Source organism: Microcaecilia unicolor, chromosome 3 (assembly GCF_901765095.1).
Source record: "Microcaecilia unicolor chromosome 3, aMicUni1.1, whole genome shotgun sequence".
Lineage (NCBI taxonomy): Eukaryota > Metazoa > Chordata > Amphibia > Gymnophiona > Siphonopidae > Microcaecilia > Microcaecilia unicolor.
In genome coordinates this window covers 386,395,105-386,419,839 of record NC_044033.1, presented here as the reverse complement: position 1 = coordinate 386,419,839, position 24,735 = coordinate 386,395,105, and the positions used below count along the sequence as shown (strand labels likewise).

General features: G+C 48.6%; 1 protein-coding gene across 1 annotated transcript in view; it reads left to right on the top strand.

The window, feature by feature from the left end:
- Positions 1 to 18,089: 18,089 nt before the first annotated feature.
- The window catches only part of EPHX2 (epoxide hydrolase 2), a 189,902-nt gene continuing 183,256 nt past the window's right edge, over positions 18,090 to 24,735 (top strand). The window contains exon 1 of the mRNA XM_030198674.1: positions 18,090 to 18,346. Coding sequence (XP_030054534.1) covers positions 18,240 to 18,346 — 107 coding nt within the window. The 5' untranslated portion in view covers positions 18,090 to 18,239. The remainder of the gene's footprint in view (positions 18,347 to 24,735) is intronic.

Here is a 24,735-nt window from a genome sequence, read left to right as displayed (position 1 = left end):
GTGTATTTCCTGGTTTAAGCTAGAGAGAAGGGTTGCCACTCACTCTCTCCAGGGGAAACCAATGTGACCAGCAGAATTGACAAATTACCTAATTACTTTCCCTTGTAAAACCTTTTGATTGGTAAAAGAAATTATAAAAGGCTAGGATTCAGATAGCACCTGTTTGCAGCTGGATTATTATATACCTATAACTAATTGATTGTACATGCCTGTTGGTAAGTAAATAAATTGATAACACTTGGAACTAAAATATCTCTCCTACTGTTAATTGTATAATCTGCGAGATCTCTGACATCACAGTTAATCACTGATTTGGCTTGTATCTTGGCAAATAAACTCCTCATCCCAAATGATGTCCTGTGGTCTTCACTTAATGATTAAAGGCTGTAAGTATATCCGCTCTATCAGGCTTTCTTTCGCCGCATTGTATAACCTGTAGCCTAAATCCAGTTTGTCATGAGGCTGGTATCTTTTCCTTGCCAGTGCTGAGAGGCGGACTAATGCGGGTCCCTTAGACCTAATGTCTCTCTCAGTGGCAATTCCTTTTAGAACTTCACAGTTTCTTGATTACCTCAGTACTAATGAATTATTCTATTTAGAGATGGAGTTAGATTTGAGGTCAATCCAGCCTTCTTGGGGGTTCTCTCTGCCACTGGACAGCTGAGCTCCAGTACCAGACAGAACCTAGGGGTCTCTGAACCCCGAAACAAAACAGTACCCCCCTTCACCCATAAGGGCTATGGTAGTGGTATACAGTTGGGGTAGGGGTTTTTGGGGGGCTCAGCACACAAGGGAGTTATGTACCTGGAAGCAATTTATGAAGTCCACTGCAGTGCCCCCTAGGGTGCCCGGTTGGTGTCCTGGCATGTCAGAGATACCTCCTCCCACGACCAAATGGCTTGCTCAGCAGCTGGGGGTCAGAGCCAGACAAAGACTCATCGAAACAAGTTTTCTGTGAGAGTAAATTGACATTTATTTCTATCAATCACATAAGTATTTACATAACACCAACACCCCCCCACCCCCCAACCCTCACCCTCCACTCCAGCATGTCCCACCACTTTCCCCGTCCCCTCCCCTCCTACCCCTCCCACTGTGTTCCTTTGCAGCTGGTGCTGCAGGGGATGTCTGTTCAGACTCCTCTGATGGGCTGCTCCCACTGCCCTCCTCTGTCTCCACACAGCAGCCTGCTGCCTCAGCTGCCCTGTGGAAGTCCAGCCACCTTGCGGGCTGTAGCCTGGCCACAGGACCCAGAAGGGGAGCCGGTGTGGTGGGTGCTGCACCAGTGGCTGGGGAGGCGGACGATCTCAAGGACCACCTCTTAGCTGGTGGCTGCTGGCCACTGGAGGAAGTGGACGCCAGTTGTTGGTGCTGCCTCACGGCTGGAGTAGGTTGTGTGAGGTCAGGGCGCAGGCCCTCGATGCTATGCTCCAGCCGTTGGAGTTGCTGGAGCATAGCATGTTGGGCATGGAGCACTTCCTGGTGGGCTTCCCGCTGTGCCTGGAGCACTTCCTGGAGTGCTTCCCGCTGCAGCTGTAATTTCTGCTGCCGGTACTCCTCCATGTGCACATTGTGCCGTAGCAATTGAATGGCCATGCGCAGTAGTTGCCTCCTCTGGCTGGATGGCCTCTGGCGAGGAGCTGCCCCCATTTCTTCATCCTCTTCATCAGCAAAGGCTACAGGTGATGGAGGGACAGCCTCTACTGCTGCTGGTGCAGGTGGTGGAGGTTGAACCTCTACTGCTGCTTCTGCTGCTGCAGGTGGTGGAGGTTGAGCCTGTACTGCTGCTGCTTCTGCTGCTGCAGGTGGTGGAGGTTGAGCCTGTACTGCTGCTTCTGCTGCTGCAGGTGGTGGAGGTTGAGCCTCTACTGCTGCTTCTGCTGCTGCAGGTGGTGGAGGTTGAGCCTCTACTGCTGCTTCTGCTGCTGCAGGTGGTGGAGGTTCAGCCTGTACTGCTGCAGGTGGTGGAGGTTGAGCCTGTACTGCTGCTTCTGCTGCTGCAGGTGGTGGAGGTTGAGCCTCTACTGCTGCTTCTGCTGCTGCAGGTGGTGGAGGTTGAGCCTGTACTGCTGCAGGTGGCGGAGGTTGAGCCTCTACTGCTGCTTCTGCTGCTGCAGGTGGTGGAGGTTGAGCCTGTACTGCTGCTGCTGCTTCTGCTGCTGCAGGTGGTGGAGGTTGAGCCTGTAATGCTGCTGTACCGCTTTGCTGGGACTGCAGGCCACTAAGGCCAGCCTAATCAGAGTCATCACCTGTATAGTACAAGGGGAGGAAGTGTGTTGGTGAAAATAACCCACTTTTGTCTTTCAGCATTCATACACATTGCCCCACACTTGATGACCCAGCAAAGAGATGGTGAGGAGGAATGGGATTGGATCCGATGTGAAAGAGAGCCCCACAGGTAGCTGGGTAGAGGTGGTGGACGGAGAGCCACGAGAAGGACACCGCTCACAAATTGTGGACAAGCTGTTTGTTGTATATTTGTTAAAGTGAAGTACATTTGAGCATGTCTTGTTTTACTACTGACTTGCTAGACTGCCTAGAACTGCTTTATGAACCAGTTTACTGGCTCCTTACGTTTCATGCATGTGGCCCACAGTGACTAGAGCACAGAGGTGTGGGAAGGAAATATGCAGAGTTTGGTGAGGGGAAAAGAGGAGGGAGTGGGGAAGGGCCCCAAAGCTGTGAAACAGTAGTAACCTACACACACTACTACTACCACTACTCAAATACAGCTTCCAATCTAATTAAGAGACACAGGACAAGTAAGAGGTAAGGAAATTACTAAGGTGGGCATAGTGAGTAAGGGTACTGAGCAAAAGAGTAGTGGTTAGGAGGTAAACACAGCATCCTAAAGGTGGGCTTTCAGTCTAGATATGAAGACAGTCAGAGACACACATTGCTTAAACTCCTCCCCCCACCTCTCTCCTCCTGCCCCCCACTCCCCACCTCCCTCCTCCTGCCCCCCACTTGTGTAACATGTACTGCAGCACAACAGATACCCCAACTTCATAATGGTCAACCTACCTGAGCCCTCAGGCTGTGCAGAGGTGTCAAGGGAGCCGATCCTGTGGATGCCCTCCTGGGGCAAGAGGCCGTGAATCATGCGCTCCACGGGGGTGAGGTTCGCGGTGTCATCTGCTGGGGGGGTTGCCACCAGCCTTCCTCCTCACATCCTGCCTCAGCTTATGCCACTTGCGTTTGCAGTCTTCGACGTCTCTCCCGCAATGGAAGACTGCATTCAGGCGGTCCCTTACCGCCTCCCATTCGCGCTGCTTTGTAGTTGCAGCCAGCCTCTGGCCTGTGGAAGCGAAGAGATTGCTGTGTCTTTGCTCGATCTCCTGCACCAGTAGCTCCACTTCACCATCATTGAAGTGATCATACGGAGAGGGGCGTCTAAATAGTCGGCAGAAACGCCCATGTAGGAACGGGATAGGCGGCCCTTAGATGGGCGGACTAATTTCGATTATGCACAAAATTCCTAAACGTGTCCAGCTGCTCTAGCGATTTGGGCCGCGTGATTTCGATTATGGGTAGAGAACTATGGGCGTCCCCAGCTGCATTCCCTTTATTAATGGCCCTTTAAAACGGCATTCTCTGTGCTTGCACCTTTGCGGTTTTTCTTCACATTATTTCAAAGTGTTTTAGCTTCACTTATACTAACCTTTGTTTTGGCACTGTATGCTTTTGTACATGTGTTTATTTTGGGGGGTTGTTATTTGTGGTTGCCCTCAGCCACCACCACTTCCGTTTCCAGTCTTCCACATCCCTTGAGCCTCCCTTACTGTCTCCCATTCTTTCTGCCTGGTTGTACCAGCCAGTCTGGGGCAGCGAAGAGATTGGTACAATGGCACCAAAGCAAGCACCCACTGGTAAGGGTCATTTCACTGAGCCGCAAATTGAGCTACTGGTCCAGGAGATAGAAAGAAGACACACCAATAATGTACACAATCTTGAAACACAAGTTCAAGGTAAGCTCATACTTCTCAGCCACCTCTTCTCTTTCTGCTCATGATCAAGGACTCTCCATTCACTGTATGTACTCTGCATTCAGCTCTGACCTCTATTTTCACCAGGTTGCTGGTTGCTATGCAGTGTTTGGAGCAGTGATGGAGACCATCAGGGCTGTACTGTGTGGTTGTGCCGTAGGTCCAAAATGCTGTGCTGCGTTGGAGCTGCTGTACCGCTTCCCGGTAGGTTCCATCCTTCTTTATGTGGTGAACCCCAGTCCCCATTTATAACGTGCCCACCCATTCTCAAGGTTGCTGGGAGGGGCAGGGGGTAAGAATATGCAATGAATGTCTTTACCACATTATTGAACACAGTCCTACAATCCTCCACAGTTAGGGGACATCAACATTTCTAACATGTATCATGCACACTATTTTCAAGGTGGCCACAGGTACTGCCTACTGAGCCCTTAAGTCATGATGAGGGAGAGGGTTTGTGGTTACAGTTCCTAACCCAAATTACCTGCAGGTGGCTTCAACCTGGTGGCTGCAGCGGCCTAGTGGTTAGAGCACTGGTCTTGCAATCCAAAGGTTGTGGATTCAAATCCCACTGCTGCTCCTTGGGATCTTGACCAAGTCACTTATCCCCAAAAGCTTCAGGTGCACACTTAGAGCCCTCATGGGACTGAGAAATAGCCAGAACACCTGAATGGTACTCACCTTGAGCTACTATTGAGCAAGCTGTAATCTAAATAGCTAGAAACATATATATTTCTGTACCTGTTGTATTATATTGCAATTGTGATGAAGTAAACATCCATCTAATGCTTTTACCATTGTTTTCCCTTTTCTCCTCAGCACTATATACCATTCATCAATGTGAAAAGATGACTCAGCTGTTTGTAGCTCCTTCATGGCCCCCACCAATGTAGTGTGGTTGTGGGTAAGGGTGTCTGGTGATCGTAGAGCAAACATCGTCTATGCGCTACCTAGGGTTATCTGCAAGTTTCTACTTGGCAGATCACTAGTGCTAGACAGCATATCTATTATTTACACCACTCTGTGCTGTGGGGCTCAATGGTAAGGGGGGGAGAGAGGCTGGATTGTCATTTCTGTTCCTCAACAGAAATGGCCACCCAGCCTCCCCCCCCCCTGCTCATACAGCAATGCAGGTTGGAATGAACAGGTGGGCTTCTGTATGGCCACACTTATCACCAATATGTACCACATTTCCTTTTCACAGTTCACGTCATGCAATCCATATTGTTGCCTCCTCTCACATCAACACCAGCATTTGATAATATGTAGTGCACAAGGTAGAGACACACACACCCTGTTATATGACATCAATGAAATGTATATTTTACAAAACTGTGTACAACTTTCCCCCAACCCCCCCCCCCCACAAAGTCTTTCAAGGGTGGCCATGCCCTCTTTGCAAAGCCCTTTGTAGCAGGGTAATGAGCAGCACCACAAGCACCCTCAGTGGCCTGTGGAGCTGCTCATTACCCTGCCTTATGGCTGTGACCTCCTGCAGCAACTGGTTCTGGTCATCTACCAGCTATTGCAGGAGGCGCAGAGCTGGGGTGGGGGCTAGAGCAGGGGATGGAGCTGGGGCTGGAGAAGGGGATGGAGCTGGGGCTCGAGGAGGGGATGGAGCTGGGGAAGAGGATGGGTCAGGGGATGGGGGTGGGGATGGAGTTTAAATGTTTCATTATTAATAGAGACTACTAAGAAGACTTTGGAGGGCTGGAGGGACTTGCCTCTGTTGTTATTGGGAAGAGTGAATTTAGTGAAAATGGTAGTGTTCCCCAGATGGCTTTATGTTTTGCAAACGCTACCCCTGTGGCTGCTTCAGAGGGATCTCAAGGCCCTCACCCGGCTGTTCTCATAGTTTTGTTGGGCCCATAGGAAACCAAAAATTTGTTTTTCTTACCTGATGAGGAATTGGAGACAGGGTGGGTTAGGACTACCAAATATGAAGTTATATAATCAGGCCTGCCTGTTGAGACATTTGGGAGATTGGTTCTTACATAACACAAGCTATACCCCCCTTGAGTTGGAATCTGCACTTTATGCACCACATAATCTTTTTTCACTCTTGCATTACAAACACTCTAAGATCCCGTTACCGCTTAGGAAGAGTATCTTACTTTGCTCGCTGCGGGTGGGGTGGGCTACACTTGTACGGCATTTGGGAGGGAATCCTCAAACCACAGATCAGCTCTCTTTAACAGGCAATATGGCCTTTGCACTGGAACTGGATGGTCCGGTCTTTGCTTTCTGGGGATGAAAAGGGGAGTAACGGGCACCTGTACTCATTTGTAAATGTATTTACTTAATAATGCAAATGTCCTGTACAGTTTCCATGTGGCTAATAGGCAACTAGTAAGTCATAACACCTCTGTCCCAGATCAAAGCCTGAGGTTGCAGCTACCCTCCCATGAGTGTGCCTGTAACTTCCAACTAACCTCCTCTGAGATGAATGAGATGACATGCCTCACTTCTGTATCCCCCTTTCTGGCGTGGATACTGTTTCATGGTATTCTTGCCTGATGTCCTGCTCTTAGTGAATGTCAAAGCATGATTTAAAAGTAATGTAAAGAAATAGTGCTTCCACCCCCCTCCTACTCCCCCCCTCCCCCAAAAATGGTCATCCTACCATAGTCACAACTCAAAATGCTAACATGCTGCTGAGGAATGAGTGTTCCCTGCCAACACATCTTATAGTGTATTCCTTTTTCAGACCAGCTTCCAGGGGTCCATGTCATGTCATCTCATGCATCTCACACCCCATGTGTCTAGCCCAGGGCTCACCACTGACCCCACCTTTCCCCATTCCTGCCTCATGCCAGCCAGCTCCTGCACTATGCAAGCCATGTTGAATGTGCTGATCTCAAGGACAATCCTTTTACATACACAGGGAGCCAGCAGCAGGAGGAGGAGGAGGAGGAAGCTAAGGCAGCACCAGTGGTGGAAGAGGAGGAGGAGGCAGAGGTGGCAGCAGCAACAACAGAAGGGCCAGACCTCTGGCATGACATGCCTCCCCTTGAGGGGGAAGAGGGCCCAACACCACCCACCCTCTCCACCCCATCCCCAGCACTGCGCCTCCTGCAGCAACTGGTGAATAGCCAAAATCAGTTGCTGCAGGAGGTGTCAGCGATCAGGCTGGAGATGTCGGCAATGCGGCAGGCTAACAAGCAGCACTTCAGGGCGCAGAGGCTGCTCCTAAGGGCCATGCAGGGAGGAAGACAAGGCCTCCCTTGAGAAAGTTTGTAAAAAAACAAACAAACAAAAAACAAATTGTACATAGTTCTATTTTTTGTTTTGTTAAATATAAGTTTCATATTTTTCATATAACAGGGCTACTTTGTGCACTACATATTATCAAATGATGGGGTTGATTTGAGAGGAGGCAGCAATCTGGGTTGCATGACAGCTGAACTGTGACAGAGAAACTTTGGTACATATGTGTAATAAGTGTGGCCATACAGAAGGCCACCTGTTCCTTCCAAACTGCATGGCTGTATGGTAAGTGGGGGGAGGCTGGGTGGGTATTTTTGTTGAGGAACACAAATGCCCATCCAGCCTCTCTCCCCCCCTTACCATAGAGCCCCACAGCAAAGAGTTGTGTAAATAATAGGTATGTTGTCTAGCACTAGTGATCTGCCAAGTAGAAACTTGGAGATAACCATTGGTGGCGCATAGACGATGTTTGCTCTCTGATCACCAGACACCCTTACCCACAACCAAACCACATTGGTGAGGGCCAGGAAGGAGCTACAAACAGCTGGGTCATCTTTTCACATTGAATGTATCAGCAATGGTATATAATGCTGAGGAGAAAACGGAAAACAATGGTAAAAGCATTAGATGGATGTTTACTTCATCACAATTGCAATATAATACATCAGGTACAGAAGGGCACAGGTTAAGGGAATTAGAGACACTGGGCTGTAGCCACCTGCAGGTAATTTAGAATAGGAACTGTAACCAGAACCCCTCTCCCTCACCATGACTTAAGGGCTCAAGGCCATGGTAGGAACACACCTGTGGCCACCTTGAAAATAGTTTGCAGGATAGAATTTAGAAAAGTTGTTGTTCCATAACTATGGACTGTGTTGAATAATGTGGAAAAGACATTCAATGCATATATGCTCCCCTCCCTCCCCACCCCTAGCAACCTTGAGAATGGGTGGGCACTTCATAAAAGGGGACTGGGGTTCACCACTTAAAGAAGGATGGAACCTAGTGGGGAGACACAAGGTGGAAAGCAGGAGAAAAACTACCTGCTGTGGATACCCGTGAACCTGTTCAAAATAAAGGTAAGATTTGAATGCAGAGAACATACAGAGAATGGGAAGCCCTTGACCACGAGGGATGCACATATCCATTCTCAGGGCCTCTCCCCCTCCCCCACAGGCAGCCACAACTGAGTGTGTCCAATAGAGAACAAGACATCTGTACAATGAATTGGGTAGAAACAATCATGGCTCTCAGAGTGCATCGCATTGGTACAATGGCACCAAAGCAACCACCCAACCGCAAGGGTAATTTCAGCGACCCTGAAATTGAACTGCTGGTTCAGGAAATCCAGAGGAGGCACAAGCATCTCTTTGCTCCCCCGGGCCAGAGGCTGGCTGCTACAACGAAGCAGAGAGAAAGGGAGGCAGTAAGGGACCGGCTCAACCGGTCTTCCACTGTGGCAGGGATGTGGAAGACTGCAAATGGAAGTGGAGGTGATGTCAGGAGGAAGGCTGGCGCCAACCCCCCCCCCCCCCCCCCCCAGCAGATGAGACCAACCCCCCCCCCAAAAAAAAAACAAACAAACAGGTGTACAAAAGCATACAGTGGCAAAAACAAGGTTTACTATAACTGAAGCTAAAACGGTTTGAAATACCACCCCATTAAAAAAAAACCTCTAAAGTGCTAGCACAGACAAAGTCGTTTTAAAGAGGCGCCAATAAAGGGAATGCAAACTTCCAAATGGGAAGAGCAGCTGCGGACGTTTATCATTATCACCCTTAACTGAAATGAGGACACCCAAAACACGGAGCAGCTGGGGATGCCCATAGTTCCCTACCTACAATCGAAATTAGGACGCCCATAGTTCCGTACCTACAATCGAAATTAGGACGCCCAAATCGCTAAAGCAGCTGGGGACCTTTAGCGATTTTGTCAATAATCAAAATTAGGACGCCTATCTCATTTTCACATGAGAGAGTATTTAAGCGCCCTTCTCTGTATTTTCGATTCTTTGAATCAAATTGGTACAATGGCACCAAAGCAACCATCTACCTGCAAGGGTAATTTTACCGATGCAGAAATTGAACTGCTGGTTCAAGAAATCCAGAGGAGGCACATTCATCTCTTTCCTCCCACGGGCCAGAGGCTAGCTGCTACAACGAAGCAAAGAGAATGGGTGGCAGTAAGGGACCAGCTCAATGCAGTCTTCCACTGTGGCAGGGATGTGGAAAACTGCAAATGAAAGTGGCGCCGGCTGAGGCGTGATGTCAGGAGGAAGGCTGGTGCCAACCCCACAGCAGATGACTCCGCTAACTTCACCCCCATTGAGCGAATCATTCATGCGCTCTTGCACCAGGAGGGGATCCATGGCATTGGGTCCCTTGGCACATCAGCACAGCCTGAGGGCTCAGGTAGGTTGACCATTAGTAAACTGGGGTATCTGTTGTGTTGTGCTGTACTATACTCTGTTTTACACAAGTGGGGGACAGTGTGGTGCTCCTCAGTACGGAAAGGGGGGAGAACATCACATGCAATGCAAATCACTATTCATTACAGACCATGACACAGGGAGTAGCAGGGGGGAGGGTTTCCAGCAATGTGTGTGTAGGTTACCACTGTTTCACAGCTTTGGGGGCCTTCCCCATCACTAAACTCTGCATATCTCCTTCCCACACATTGGTGCTGTAGCCACTGTGTCCTCTGCACTCCTTCCACAGTTCCACGTCTACCCACCTGCCTGTGTGGCTCTCTTGCACATCAGTCTCTGTAGTACACTGCGCTCCTTTTCTCCAGCTCTGTACCATGTACAATGACATCTGTTGCTTGCCTGCCAATCCCATTCCTCACCATCTCTTTGCTGGGTCTTTGCCTGTGGGGCTATGTATATGAATGCTGAAAAACAAAAGTGGGTTATTTTGACCAATACACTTCCTCCACTTTTGCTATGCAGGTGATGACAGCCAGTCGGAGGAAGAAGCTGGCCCTAGTGGCCACCAGCCCCAGTACACAGAGCACCAAAACAGTGGGCCTGCACAAGAAAGCACACAGGACCATGGGGTGGAACCACAGGACACAGCAGCAGCAGCAGCGCTGGCTGTCCCTCCACCACCTGCAGCAGAGGCTCTCCCTCCATTACCCACAGCAGAGGCTCTCCCTCCACCACCCGCAGCAGAGACTCTCCCTCCACCACCCTCAGCCTTTGCTGATGCTGGCACTGAAGAAGAAGCAGAAGATGCAGAAGGGGAGCACCTCCTCAGCAGAGGCCATCCAGCTGAGCTAGTGCGCCTCGCCACACAATTGCTGGGCCAGAGTGTGCAGATGGAAGACTACCACTGCACATTCAGATATTGGAGCTGCAACGGGAAGCGGTACAGGCCCAACGTGATGTGGTACAGCAGCTCCAACAGCTGGAGCACAGCATCGAGGGCCTACTCCGTGACCTGAAATCACCTAGTACAGCCCTGATGCAGCAACAACAACTGGCGTCTACTTCCACCACTGCACAGCAACCACCCGCTAAGAAGAGGAGCTTGAGATCCTCAGCATCCCCAGCCACTGGTCCAGCAGCCACCACACCAGCTCCCCTTCTGGGTCCTGTGCCCAGGTTGCAGGGCAAGCCACAGAGTGCAAGGTGGCCGGACTTCCACAGGGCAGCAGGCTGCCTTGTGGACACAGAGGAGGAGAGTGGGAGCTCATCATAGGACTCTTAACAGAGTTCCCCTGCAGCACCAGCTGCAAAGAAACACGGTGGGAGGGGTAGGAGGGGACAAGGGGAGGGGGCGGGGAAAGTGATGGAATATGCTGGGGGGGGGGGGGGGGGTGGAGCGTGAGGGTTGGAGGGAGGGGAATATGCACAGAGTGGGTGATGGTGGTGGTGATAGAAATAAATGTCAACTTGCTCTCACACAAAACTTGTCTCAATCAGTCTTTTCCTGGCTCTGACCCCCAGTTGGTGTGCACTTTGCTCTGCTCTGTGGGTGGGAGATGGAGGGGGCTTCTTGTCCTGTTCATCTGGGGCCTGCTGCTGTGGTGGCTGTGGCTCTTCTGGAAGGGCCTGTCCTCTGCGCATTGCCAAATTATGTAGCATGCAGCAGGCCAGGAATATCTTTGCCATCTTTTGGGGGCTGTACAGGAGCTCCCCTCCAGAACGGTCCAGACATCGGAACCTGTTCTTAAGTTGTCCGAAGGTGCGCTCAATGATGCCACAGGTGGTCCGATGTCTACTGTTGTAGTTCTCCTCTGACCCTGTTTGTGGGTGCACTATGGGGGTCATGAGCCAACTCCGCTGTGGGTAGCCTCTGTCACCTTCTGTCACCTTTGGGGAGAAGCAGGATAAGATGAGTGTGTATTGTTTGGAGCGGGTACCTTGTGGAGGTGGGGGGGGGGGGGGGGGGAAATAGTGGGTTGTGGAGTGAGCTGGAGGGAAACACCCACAGAAGGTGAACTCTCCACAGGAAAACCAATGAAAGGCAAAACACACAGTGGATCCAAAAAAGTCCTCTCACAATGAGTGTCTTCCTGAACAAGGTCTTTATTGACAGTAGCAGAAATGACCCAATAAAGACCTTGTTCAGGAAGACACTCATTGTGAGAGGACTTTTTTGGATCCACTGTGTGAGCTGGAGGGAGACAGTGCTGAGGGCTGCCTGGTGGAGGAGGTATAGTTTGGGCAGATCCATGCTGCACTTACCTAGGAGCCATCCGCCAGTGATCTCCCCTTGCTCAAACCAGCGAAAGATTCCTGAGTGCTGCAATATATAGGCATCATGGATGGAACCTGGGTATCGGGCACACACATCTAGAATCTCCCCCTGGGCGTCACACACAACTTGCATACTGAGTGAGTGGAATGCTTTCCTGTTCCTAAAAGTGGTCTCTCATGCCCGGGGGGGGTCTGAGTGCGACATGTGTGCAGTCAATGACGCCTATGACCGAGGGGAAGCAAGCTATGGCGTAGAAGTCAGCCATGTTGTTCTGCAGGGCCTGGGGGGTGGTGGGGAAGGTGATGTACTCAGAGGTGTGGGTAAGGAAGGCTAAAAGGAACTGGGTGAGGCAGTTAGAAAGGGAAGCCTGGGTGAGACCCATGTTCACAGAAAGGACAGAATGGAAACTCCCAGTGGCCAGAAAAGAGAGAGAAGCAGTGATCTTTAGGTGCACAGGGATGGGGTTGTTCCTACAGGTCCTGGGCTGCAGGAGGGGTTGGAGCTGGTCACAAAAATGGCAGCCCTATCAAAGCGGTACCTAGTGAGACACTGCAGGTCTGTGAGGTCTAGGAAACTGCTGTGGGGCCTGAAAACTCTGGGGCGTGAGTACCTCCTGCGGTGCCTCCCCTCTTCCTCCAACTTGTAAGCCACCTGTGCCTTTACAGACAGATGATCAAAAGCAAACACCGGGGCTAGAGGCTGTTAGCGCCATACTAGCATCGGCATTTGCTACCGCCCCATGATCAGAGCCCTCTAGTGCGTGAAACAACACGCTCGAGGGCTCTTTGCACAAGTAGCATGCAAATGCATGCTAAACAGGGCTTATCGCCGATGATCAGCGGTCAGCGCGCCAAAATTTGGGTCGCTGGCTGCGGCAAACCCTACGCCAGCTCCAAGCTGGCGTTAGAGTTTGCAGATCATTGGGGAGGAATGGTGAGCCCTGTCCAGCATGCAGTTGCATGCTGGCAGGCCCCCGTTCCCCCCCAAAGCAAACCTGCCTACAGGGGGCTGGAGGTCTGGCGGATCTCCGGTCCCCCCCCAACGATCCCACCCCTCCAGGTTCAGGGAGGGCTGGAGGTCCGGTGGGTCTCCAGCCCCCTCAAACCTCCAGAAAATGGTCCCTGGTGGCCGCCGGCCAACCTCCCCCCCTGCGAGCGAGAGGGGTGGGCTGGAGGTCTGCTGGACCCCCAGCCCACCCCAACTCCCCCACCCCAGCGTTGTCAAGAATCCCTGGTGGTCCAGCGTAAAAAAGAACCCCTCCCTCCCTCCCAGGGAGCGACGGGGGAGGCTGGAGGTCCGCTGGACCTCCAGCCCCCCCATCACTCGCTACCAGGGATTATTGACAACGCTGGGGGGGGGGAGTTGGGGTGGGCTGGAGTTCCGCCGGACCTCCAGCCCACCCCTGTCGCTCGCTTGTGGGGGGGGGGGGGTTGGCCGGCGGCCACCAGGGACCATTTTCTGGGGGTTTGGGGGGGCTGGAGACCCACCGGATCTCCAGCCCTCCCTGAACCTGGGGGGGGGGGATCGTCGGGGGAGGGGGGGACCGGAGATCTGCTGGACCTCTAGCCCCCATTGCTCGGGGCAGGGGTAGTCAGGGCCTGGTGGTCCCATGGACCTCCAGCCCCTGTGTTTGACAGGTTTGGGCTTTAGACAGCCCAGACCTGTCAAACAAGTGCGGGAGGATTGTGCTGAGCGCATGCTCGGCACAATTCGCCCGCACTTCTACCCCATGATCAGAGATAATTGCGCTGCTTAAATTTGCATGCATTATCTCTGATCATAAGTCTAATAGCGCCCCGCGCTGTTCCAGCGCTATTTTAGAGCGCTGTTTGGAACAGCACGGGGCTTTTCATCATCTGGGTATTAGTGCCTCCATTTCCCCACACTACAGGTGCAATGCAGTGCCACCAGTGCTCACCTCGCTCTACCAACTTGGTGAAACACAGCAGCAACAAACAGAAGCTGCCACTCACTCTCCCACCACTGACAAACACCAACTACAAACTCTCCTGCCACACCCTCTAACCACTTACTCTTCAAGCAGCAAACGACAGTCTTCACAAACACGCTGCAGCAGTACACAGGACAAAGAAACAAACAGAGACTACAAACAGGTAAGGGAATGAAATATGAACTTGGGGACCGTAAATGGAGAGGGATAGGGAGAGGGGATGGGGGAGATAGAGGAAGGAGTAGTGGTGTCTGGGTTTGGGGGCTAGAAGGGGTTGGGAAAGCTAAAAAGGTAAAACACAAATGAGGCAGGTGAGGGTGAAAACGTTCCAACTACGGCACACAGACAAAGGTAACAGGTACTCAACAAACTAACAGCTTTCTCTCCCAACGCTCTCAATCGCTAATGGGTCTAAAGACGACTTCCCCCTTAGCCTGGTCGCTTTTATTTCAGGTCTAACTAAGGACGCCCATGTTCTGACCCATGCGAAACCATTTCACAAGCAGTTATATGCTGGGGGTGCCCATCTCGTAACGCCGCCCATAACACGCCCCTAATACGCCCCCTGTGGAGACGACCATAGATGGGCGTCCTCACGCTGAGGACGCCCTTACGGCCCGGTTTTGATTATTGGATTTGGGCGACCTTCTTTCACGGGGATGCCCATGTGCCTTTTGTGTCGCTTTTTGGACGCCCATTTGTTTCTAAAATGCCCGATTGTCTACCCCAGATACATCTTAATTTCCACAAATACCCCTCCCACCAAACCATTACCTTGGGAAAGGAGGTACTACAGCTGCCATCTTAATTGTTCTGCTGGAGTGCAGAACAATTAAGATGTTGTTACCTCCTACAGGGATTTTGAATCTTGTGCTTTTAACTAACAATGGGGCCCTTTTACTAAGCTGCAGTAATGCAACTGTGCACTTACCACCGCTTAAAATGGCTTACCATGGGATGTGCTCAGGTGTACTGTGGTAAATTTTGAATCTGTGCATGCAAACCATGTGTTAAAAAATAGGGGGGCGTGTCTGGGGCAGAGAGTGGGCGTTTCTGTGCTAATCAGTTAGTGCATCTACATTACAACACGCTGAATAGTGCAGGATTAGCGTATGAGCCATTACTACTTACAAAATGGGTGGTGGAAAGTGCTCACAAGCTACTATTATTTTTATGGCTATGCACTAGTAGGAAAATTAGCATATGGCCATTAATTTAAAATAGAAATTCGGCCACTTTTTGGTAGCAATAGGACCTTAGCATGCAGGAAAAACCCACATAAGGGTAGCAAAGGTCACTTTTTACCACAGCCTAGTAAAAGGGCCCCGATAATAGCTCCTTACTTACTGTAAGTACACAAACTAATACTAAAATCAACTTCAAAATTTACAAAATTATAATAAACTAGTAAAAAAGGCCCATTTCTGACACTCTGGGCGCTAGCAAGGTTTTCCTCGGAGTGTGTATGTTTGAGAGAGTGTGTGTGAGAGTGACTCTGTGAGAGAGAGCGAGTGAATGTGCGAGTGTGTGTGTGTGTGTGTGACAGAGAGAGAGTGAGACTGGGTGCGAGTGTGTCTGTGAGAGAGAGACTGTGTGTGAGAATGAGAGTGTGTGCCAGGGGCCCGTCCCCCCTCCCTCCCAGTTCCAGGGTCGTCTCCCCTCCCTCCCTCCCAGTTCCTTGGTCGTCTCCCCTCCCTCCCTCCGAGTTTCAGGGTCCGTCCCCCCCTCCCTCCTAGTTTCAGGGTCCAGGCGCCCCACTTCTGTCCGACATACAGGCTCCCTACAGTGTATGTCTGAGTGTGTGTGTGTGTTTCCTTGGATTGTGTACGTTTGAGACACTGAGTATATGTGAGAGAGTGTTTCTGTGTGTGATAGAGGAAGTGTGAGAGATGCAGTGTGTGTTTTAAATACCGTACAAATGTGTGTGTGTGTGTGTGTGTGTGTGACAATGAGTTACAGTGTGTGTGTGTGTGTGTGGCTACAACTACCATGACCCGTTCCTTTCCTACCTCTCCTTCCGTCCGAGGTGCAGCCCACCCCCCTCCCCCCTTTTTCATCCGAAGTGCAGGGCCTCCCCCTTCTGTCCGAGAGGCTGGCCCCCACCCATTCTGTGCGTGGTGCAGGTCCCCCCTTCCTTGCAGTTTCTGACACCCGCGCGTTTTCCACAGGGGCAGGCAGTGCCTCGGGATTGATTGAAGAACGGTTTTGTAAGTCAGGAAACAGACATTAAAGTGAGCGAGCATCCCCTCCCTCCTTACTGTTACGGGTCCGCGTTAGTAGTTTTTCGGATGGCCTCCGCCATCTCCGCACTTGGCTTCTCTGCGCGCTCCCGTTGTCCAGGTACCGGCCTCGCTCAGTCCCTCCGTCTCGCTCGCACTTTCTCTCGTCCCTCCCTCCCTCCCTCCCAGTTCCAGGTTCGTCGTCCCTCCCTTCCTCCTTCGCTCCCTTCCAGTTCCAGGCCCCTCTCAACGGTTCTGTTTGTCGTTGAAGCTCCGCCTCCGCCCCTATGCCCTGCCCCTTTAGCCCCTCCTCCTCTGTCTCTGACGTCAGCCTGAGCTACGGAGCCTATCAGACCAAGGAGCCACGGTCTCAGCCAGCAACGAATAGAACGTTGGAGGTGAGAATTATTATATAGGACAATGTATATGCAAGAGGCTATACCAGTTGTTATACATTATGATTTTTTCCCCAATATATTAAAAACAACTTACATTTTGCTATTTGCGTATACAAGGTGCCCAACACAAAAGGAGAAGCTCACTTGAAGTCAAAGTCAACAGTGTAACAAGAAGCGAGCTTATGTTTTGTTATGAATTAACAACGTGACAATTAAAAAATAAAAAAGCTGGGGAAAAGACCTCAGAAAGTAGTGACCATCAGCTCCAAGACTGAAGTAACTAAATCATGCTGGTCACAAGTCTTCTCTATAATCATCGCTCAAAACCCTCCAACCAACCTGGATGGTTGTGCAAATCTTTTTAATCTTTTGGTTTTTCTTATTACATTACGGGAACACCAAAAAAGAAAAGGAAGGGAATTGCATCCAATCAACAAACGCTCCCCAGTCCCCAAGCAAAGCCGTAGTTTTTGTTTTAATATAAAGGTTCAATTTAACTGACTGAGCTTGACTGCGTGCGATATTCACAGGAAAGCATCCAGACCCGACGGACCTGTTTCACCGTGGGGCTTCTTCAGGGGATACCAAACTCCTCGGTGCAGATTCTATCAATTTTAACATTCGTAATTTATACTTATGAGTGATAATACACAACTCTGAAAAATAAGAACCAAATAGACTCTGGAAGTTAACATTGCGCAATAATATTCCAAACTAACGCCCACTAATTAGGTAATCAATCCAAGACATTAAGAAATACGATACAGTACTAAACAATAAGCACACAAAAGAAAATTTTATATCAAAAAGAACAGCTTGATTCCCGAGCGGCTAACTCTGCTCTGCCATACAGTGTTGCATATGTGACTAAACATGTACATTAACCTCTTCTCTGCTTAATAAAAAATCCTCCAACTGTTTTGGGTCAAAAAATTGGTATTGCTTAGACTGAAATTTTATCCTACATACACATGGAAATCTTAAAAGAAAATCTGCGCCTATAGCATTTACTCTAGGACGTAAAGATAAAAATATCTTACGTCTCTGTTGAGTATCTCTAGCCAAATCAGGAAAAACTCTAATTTTTGAACCCAAAAACTGGGAGTCCAAATGTCTCAAAGAAAGCTTAAGGACGGTGCAGATTCTAACTCAGCAGTGGGGCTCGACAGGTACTACAGATTATAATTCTCAAGGTGCACAATACAGTAAAGCAAAATATCTGGAATGAAATTTTTCACAAAATGATATAAACTTTACAGACTGGCTTAAATGGCTGGACTGTGTAGCATTTCAAAATCCGGTCTGCCCAGTCTCTGCCACTGGAAGGTATCTTTGAAGAAAAGGATAACAGATTGAGAAAAGGACTGATCGCACAGCAGCACTCATAATTCGTACCAATCTTGCAGTTACAGCCTTATGCTGCTCTGCCTGGCAGTCAGTAGTACTACTCTCCAGCATAACTCTTGGCCTGTCTCTCTGTACTCCACTCCCACAAACAGCTCCTCCTTCTCTCCACGGATTGGCTACGTCGCTTCCCCTTGCCTGCACGCACACGCAGGCAGTTGGAGCGGACAGCTCCGCTGTCCAATCTGCTGCACGAGTAGGAACAGGGGGCAGGGCGAGCTGGAGCAGCCGCAGGAAGAGAAGAGCAGCAGCACATTACACCAGGCAGGCAGCTCCGTCCTGTCTGTGTAGTTTTATAGTGTTTTGGTACATCAGATAGTGGGAGAGATCAAGAGCTTGTCGGCTTTTTATCAGCAGTGGGAGAGGGAGTCATGGCTCTCAGAAGACGAGTCGTGCTGTTTGATGTTGGTGGAGTGTTGATGTTCCCCGGCCCCCAACAGGTTTTCCGCCGCTACGAGGAGTCTCTGCGCCTCCCCAGGTAGGGGGTTGGGACATGGATTTGCAGGGAGGTGTGAATCTCTGGAAAGTTCTTCTGTGTGACCCTTGTCCATGGTAGGATAGTGCTGATCTCAGTCGCACCTTGCACTGTAATGGTGCATCATGCTGATAGGGAAAAAGGGAGGGTTTTCAGTTGTAGTTCAAGGCGAGTTACATTCAGGTACAGTAGGTATTGTTTTTGCCCCTGGACGGTTTATAATTTAAGTTTGCACCTGAGGCAGCGCAGGGTTTAGTAACTTAAGGGATTTGAACCGCTGCTTCCCTTGTTTTCAGTTTGCTTCTTTAACCATTATGCCATAGATAGCTCCATGCTACTTTTATAGGTGCCAGTTATGCTAGGATCCCTAGTAGAGAGCATACTTCTTCACTGTGTCCAGGTAGGAGTAATTTGTGTTGGGTTTTGCATCTCCATTCATTTTGAAAAATTAGCTCTTGTGGCTGCTTTGCCCTGCGTACCTTCAGAGATGCTAAGTTACTCAGCTCTAAGCAGGAGAGTTGGGGGCAGGCCTGGATTTCTTACCACCTCACCCTAGTGCATTGTGAAACTTGACCATTGATTTCAGCGGGCAGTTTCAGGCACTAAAAATCCAACATTGCTTTGGGATGTAAGTTTAAAACCAATAGGTTTCAAACCTGGAACTAGGTAACTTAGCATTTCTTATATTTGTGCCTTATGTCAGTGTTTATAAATTAATGTGGGCCACAGTGGTGTAGTCAGAAGGCAATTGAGGGAGGGAACTAACAGGTAGTTTGGGTGGGCACACATTTTCTCTCCCTGCCTCTTACCTCCCCTACGCCTGAAAACTTTAAAAGAAATTTAAAAATCTTGTCTGCAGGGATCCCCAAGCTCCACCAGCTGAAGATTCAGTAGCCCAGCAACCACCTTCAGAAAATTGTGCCAGTCAGCGGCAGCCCCTTTTGCCACCAACATCCTGTGCATACTTGGTTCTCACACATAAACTGAGTGTGTAGTGCTGCCACTGACTGCTGTGGTTTTCTGATGTGGATTGATGGGCTACCGAGTCTTCAGCTGGTGGGCTGGGGGGCCTTGCCAGCAGCACAAATAGTGTTCTGCTGCTGGGTGAGCTTGAGGCAAAAGTAGATGGACCCAGGGGGCCACTCATGGTCACGCTGCAGATGTGCCTTAGGGCCTTGAAAAAGAAGGGCAAATCAAATCATGAAAAGTGTCCAAACAAACCATCGAGACTTTTTAATTATTTTGTAATTCTTGCTGTTTCTTTTGACAGCTAAAAATATTTTGTAACACAAAGTCTTTGCCTTAAAGGCTAAACTTAAAAACATTTGCCAAAAGGTTCCCTTCATCTATCTTTGTATGAGAGATTTTTTTTTCCAGTATTTGGATTTACTGATGATATACCGCTTAGTACAATTGTGTTAAAGCAGTGTACAATAAAACATTTGACAATAAAGAAAATAATGGCAACATCTTCCAGTCGTAACCAGATATAACATAAACAAATGGATTTTGTTGACTCAATGGATATCTATATGCTTTATATATCAGATTGAGGAAAAGACCGCAGAGATCTCTGACACAGCATTAATTCCTCTAAGTGGTTGAGGTAACTGCTGCCAAACCAGACTCCAATTCAATCATTGGCCGAAAACCTCCACCTTATTTTATTCTATCTTCAGTTTGAAGCTTCATATCAAAATCCATGTCTGTGTCCATTAAATTTCAGTCATTTAAACAATCCAGATAAGTAGTAAAAAGACAGCACTTATCTCAAACTTTTGGTCCCAGTGGGTCCAGTTTCACTTTATGTTCATTAAGTGATCCGAAAATGAGTGCTACTTTGCCTGCAAAATAAAATCTCATTGTCTTACATCTCACCGCATACAACTGTGAATCGCATAAAACATGTACTCCATGGCTTACTTGCTCATTGCTGTTTTCGACATGGGGGAATTTTGTACAAAAAAAATATTAAATAAAAGAGCTTAAACACACCCCTTTCCAGCTTCTCTACTTTTTTGCTCCTTATAACCCAGTTGAAATCCTACTATGGCCCCTTATTGTCTTGGGCAAGTCACTTACCCCTCCACTGCCTTAGGTACAAACTTGGAGGCCAATATAGAAGCCTCATGGTAGAGCTGATTTACTGTACGTCTGTACTACAAAACTATCGCTGGAAAACAACTGTGGCATACAAATTACTGCTGCGTTAAAATCACCAGCCTACCATATAAGGGAGAAATTTCCTTATATGACACTGCCCCTGCCTGGTGCATCCCAAGATGGTGGCATCGCTCCTGCTTCTCGTGTTCAGGTATGATAGGTGAACTTGGGCAATTATGGGGAACAGATCGGTGGGGAGTGAAGAGGGTGCCACTAGACACTAGGGATTTAATTTTTATTTATTTTTTTTTTAATTGGGGATGAAGGAGGGAGAGCGGGTGGAACACAAGACTACTAGGGAAATGTTCTGAACTTGAGGGCTGGGCCAGGTTGGGTCATTGAGGAGGGAGGCCACTAGACAACCAGAGAGGGGACCAATGCTAGGTATCTGGAGCATTGTGGTTGGGTTGGGGAGAGAGAGAGGGTACTGGTAGACACCCACTGCTTTCAATCAACCCTTCTGTGCTGCCCAGAACCTTGTAAAAAAAAAAACCTTTCCTGTGTAGCTATGTATAAAAACTTTTTTTTCCTGCATGCTGTGGGATAACAATATCAACAATGAGACAGCTGGAAGTAGAGATTCCAGTCTTCAACTTACAGATGTTCCCGTTTCCAACATACAGATACAGGTTTTACAGAAAGGCCTTTTTGTGCCTACAACCAAGTACAACTCCTTTCAGTCTAAAGTAGATTTATTTAGATTTATGCACAAACTCCAGATGATACAAGCCTTTTCAAACAGTTGTACATGACATATTGATGTCTCTGTGGTGAAGAACAGTTCCAAATGGATACCTCTGGGCCCTGTGAACCTTTTGATACACACATTTAATACATATATCTATTCCTGGCTAAATCCAAAGGGCGCTCTACTCTATCCTCATCCTTCTCGATCTTTCTGCTGCTTTTGACACTGTTGATCACAGCCTACTCCTTGGCACGCTGTCCTCACTTGGATTTCAGAACTCTGCTCTTTCCTGGTTTTCTTCTTATCTCTCTCAGCGTACTTTTAGTGTATACTCTGGTGGGTCCTCCTCTTCCTTTATCCCGCTCTCAGTGGGTATACCTCAAGGATCTTTCGTAGGACCTCTCCTTTTCTCCATCTATACTTCCTCCCTTGGTGCTCTGATCTCAGCCCATGGTTTTCAATATCACCTTTACGCTGATGACTCCCAGATCTACCTCTCCACACCAGAAATCTTGGCAGAAATCCAGACCAAGATATCTGCCTGCCTGTCTGACATTGCTGCCTGGATGTCTCATAGCCACCTGAAGCTCAATATGTCCAAAACTGAGCTCCTTATCTTTCCACCTAAACCAACCTCTCCCTTTTCCCCACTCTCTATTTCTGTCGACAACACGCTCATTCTTAATGTCTCATCTGCTCGTAACCTTGGGGTCATCTTTGACTCCTCCCTCTCCTTCTCTGCACATATTAAGCCGATTGCTAAAACCTGTTGTTTCTTCCTCTATAATATCGCCAAAATTTGCCCTCTCCTTTCTGAGCATGCTACCAGAACCTTCATCCACACTCTCATCACCTCTTGCTTGGACTACTGCAACTTGCTTCTCACAGGTCTTCCACTCAGCCATCTCTCTCCTCTTCAGTCTGTTCAAAATTCTGCTGCACGATTAATATTTCGCCAAAGTCGCTATGCCCATATCAGCCCTCTTCTGAAGTCACTTCACTGGCTCCCTATCCGTTTCCGTATACAGTTCAAGCTCCTCTTATTAACCTATAAGTGCATTCACTCTGCTGCCCCTAACTACCTCTCCACCCTCATCTCTCCCTACACTCCTTCCCAGGATCTCTGTTCACTAGACAGATCTCTCCTAATTGCACCCTTCTCCTCCTCCATCGCTAACTCCAGACTCCGTTCCTTTTATGTTGCCGCACCTTATGCCTGGAATAGACTTCCTGAGCCATTACATCAAGCTCCATCCCTGGCCGCCTTCAAATCCGGGCTAAAGGCCTACCTGTTTGATGCTGCTTTTAATTCCTAACTTGTCACCTGCTCGTAACCTTATCTTGTCTTCCTCTCTTCAATAGTCCCTTTCCCTATGTGTCCTCTGTCTGTCCTACCCTTATCCCTTTTGTCCTATCTGTCTGTCCTGATTTAGATTACAAGCTCTTTTTGAGCAGGGCTGTCTTTTCTTCATCTTCAATTGTGAAGCGCTGTGTACGACTGGTAGTGCTATAGAAATGATTTATAGTAGTAGTTGTAGTAATATATTCAGAGAGAAATGCCCTTCTCAACCCCCCCCCCCCCCCCCAAAAGATGTTATAGTTTGACGAGAGAAGAAGAAGCGACGGTACAATCACTTGCCTTCAACCGTGATGTCATTAAGCCGGCTGATAAAAGTGGAGGTATTGTGGTAGAAGGCAGACAGAATTATGTTGCAGAATTTGAGAGACAACTCAATGACGAGGAGTATTATACAGTTCTGGGTTTGGACCAAAATGGCGTCCTCCGGAGGGTTTCTCACTACTAAAGAAAAGGAATTTCTCCTGGTGAAGCATCCTGTGATCCTTGCTGTATATACTTTACCTAAGGTCCACAAGTCCCTAACTAACCCACCTGGCAGGTCAATCGTCTCTGGAAAAGGCTCTGTATTAGAACCACTATCAGTTTTTGTCGATCAATTTCTACATCCCCTTGCAGTCATTTTTGTGTGATTTAGGACATGTGATCAACCTTCTGGATGACTTTGGTGGTGATCTACATGATGTTCTACTGGTGAACGTAGACATTGATGTACTTTTATACTAATTTCCAACAGCTGCAAGCACACTGTATTATAGAAACAGCACTTCAAGACCATACAACACAGCACAGGATTCTAAATTGGTTCTTCCTCACTTTTGCAACTATTGCTCTCACCAAGAATTATTTTTGTTTCTTACACAAATTCTACTTACAGATTCAAGGCACAGTGATAGGTGCAGCCATGGCACCCGATGGGGCTAATCTTTGTCACTCATTTTGAGGAACCCTGTCTACATGATCACCCCTACGAGAATAATGTCACTTTTTGTACATTGATGACATTTTTATGCTGTGGTGTGGAGATATCACCAGCTTGGAAAGTTTTTTTCATATGATTGAATCAGCAGGATCCTCACTTGACTTTTAAAATGCAGTAAATGAACATGAAATCATTTTTTTGGACCTTATCATTAAGAAAAAAAGAATATGGTTTCAGTACTACACTTTATAGAAAACCTACATATAGAAATGCCTTTTTATACTACTCCAGTTTCCACAACCCTTTCCTCAAAAGAAACCTGCCCTACTGCCAATTTTTGCGCTTAAAGAAAATATGTTCTGACTACAATGAATTTGAGGACCAGTCAGCTGTCATGTCAGAAAGATTCAGCAGAAGGGGATGCCCCATCAACTTTATTAGAGCAGGCCTGTACAAGGTTCTATGGCAGAGACTTCGGATGTTCTGCTTTGAGCGAAATTCGATATGCGGCCCCTACAATCTTCCCTGTTGAGGCCAGTGGTCTCTGGTCATGGAGGATTATGAGCAGTTGGTACCATGGATGCCTCAAGTCAGACAGAGTATGACCTGGTGGCTTCTACCCTCGCACATTTGGGTTGGGTTTCCCTTACAGACTCCCAGCTGGTGTGTTCTCACCTCCGATGCCATCTTCTTCGGATGGGGAGCCCATTCTGCTCAGGGCCGCTGGTCTAGAGTGGAGGCTTCCTGGTCCATCAACAGATTAGAACTTCGAGCTCTCCGGAAAGCTCTACTTGCCTTTGCACCAATTCTTTACAGGAGGCCCTGCGAGTTCCCTCAGACAGTGTGACAGTGGTGTCTTGTATCAACAGACGGGGGAGGGGGAGGAGCAAAGAGTTTGTCCCCAGCCCAGGAGTCTCGTCTTCTTTTTCAGTGGGCAGAATTGAACATTCCAATAATTTCAGCATCCCACATTGCAGATTTTCTCAGCAGGGTGTCTCTGGATCTGGGAGAATGGCAACTGTCAAAGGCTGATTTCATCTCATTTCCACGCAATGGGCCTTCCGGTTCTGGACCTCATGGCATCCAGACTCAGTGCGCAAGTACACTGATTCTAAAGCCGCTTCAGGGATTAGAACTCCTGGGGATGAATGCCCTGATACAGTCTTTTTTTTATTTTTTTTTTTTTATTTTATTTTATTGGTATTAATCATTATTTAACAACAAATTATGTATATGCATTAGGCATTGAAAAGGAAACAACA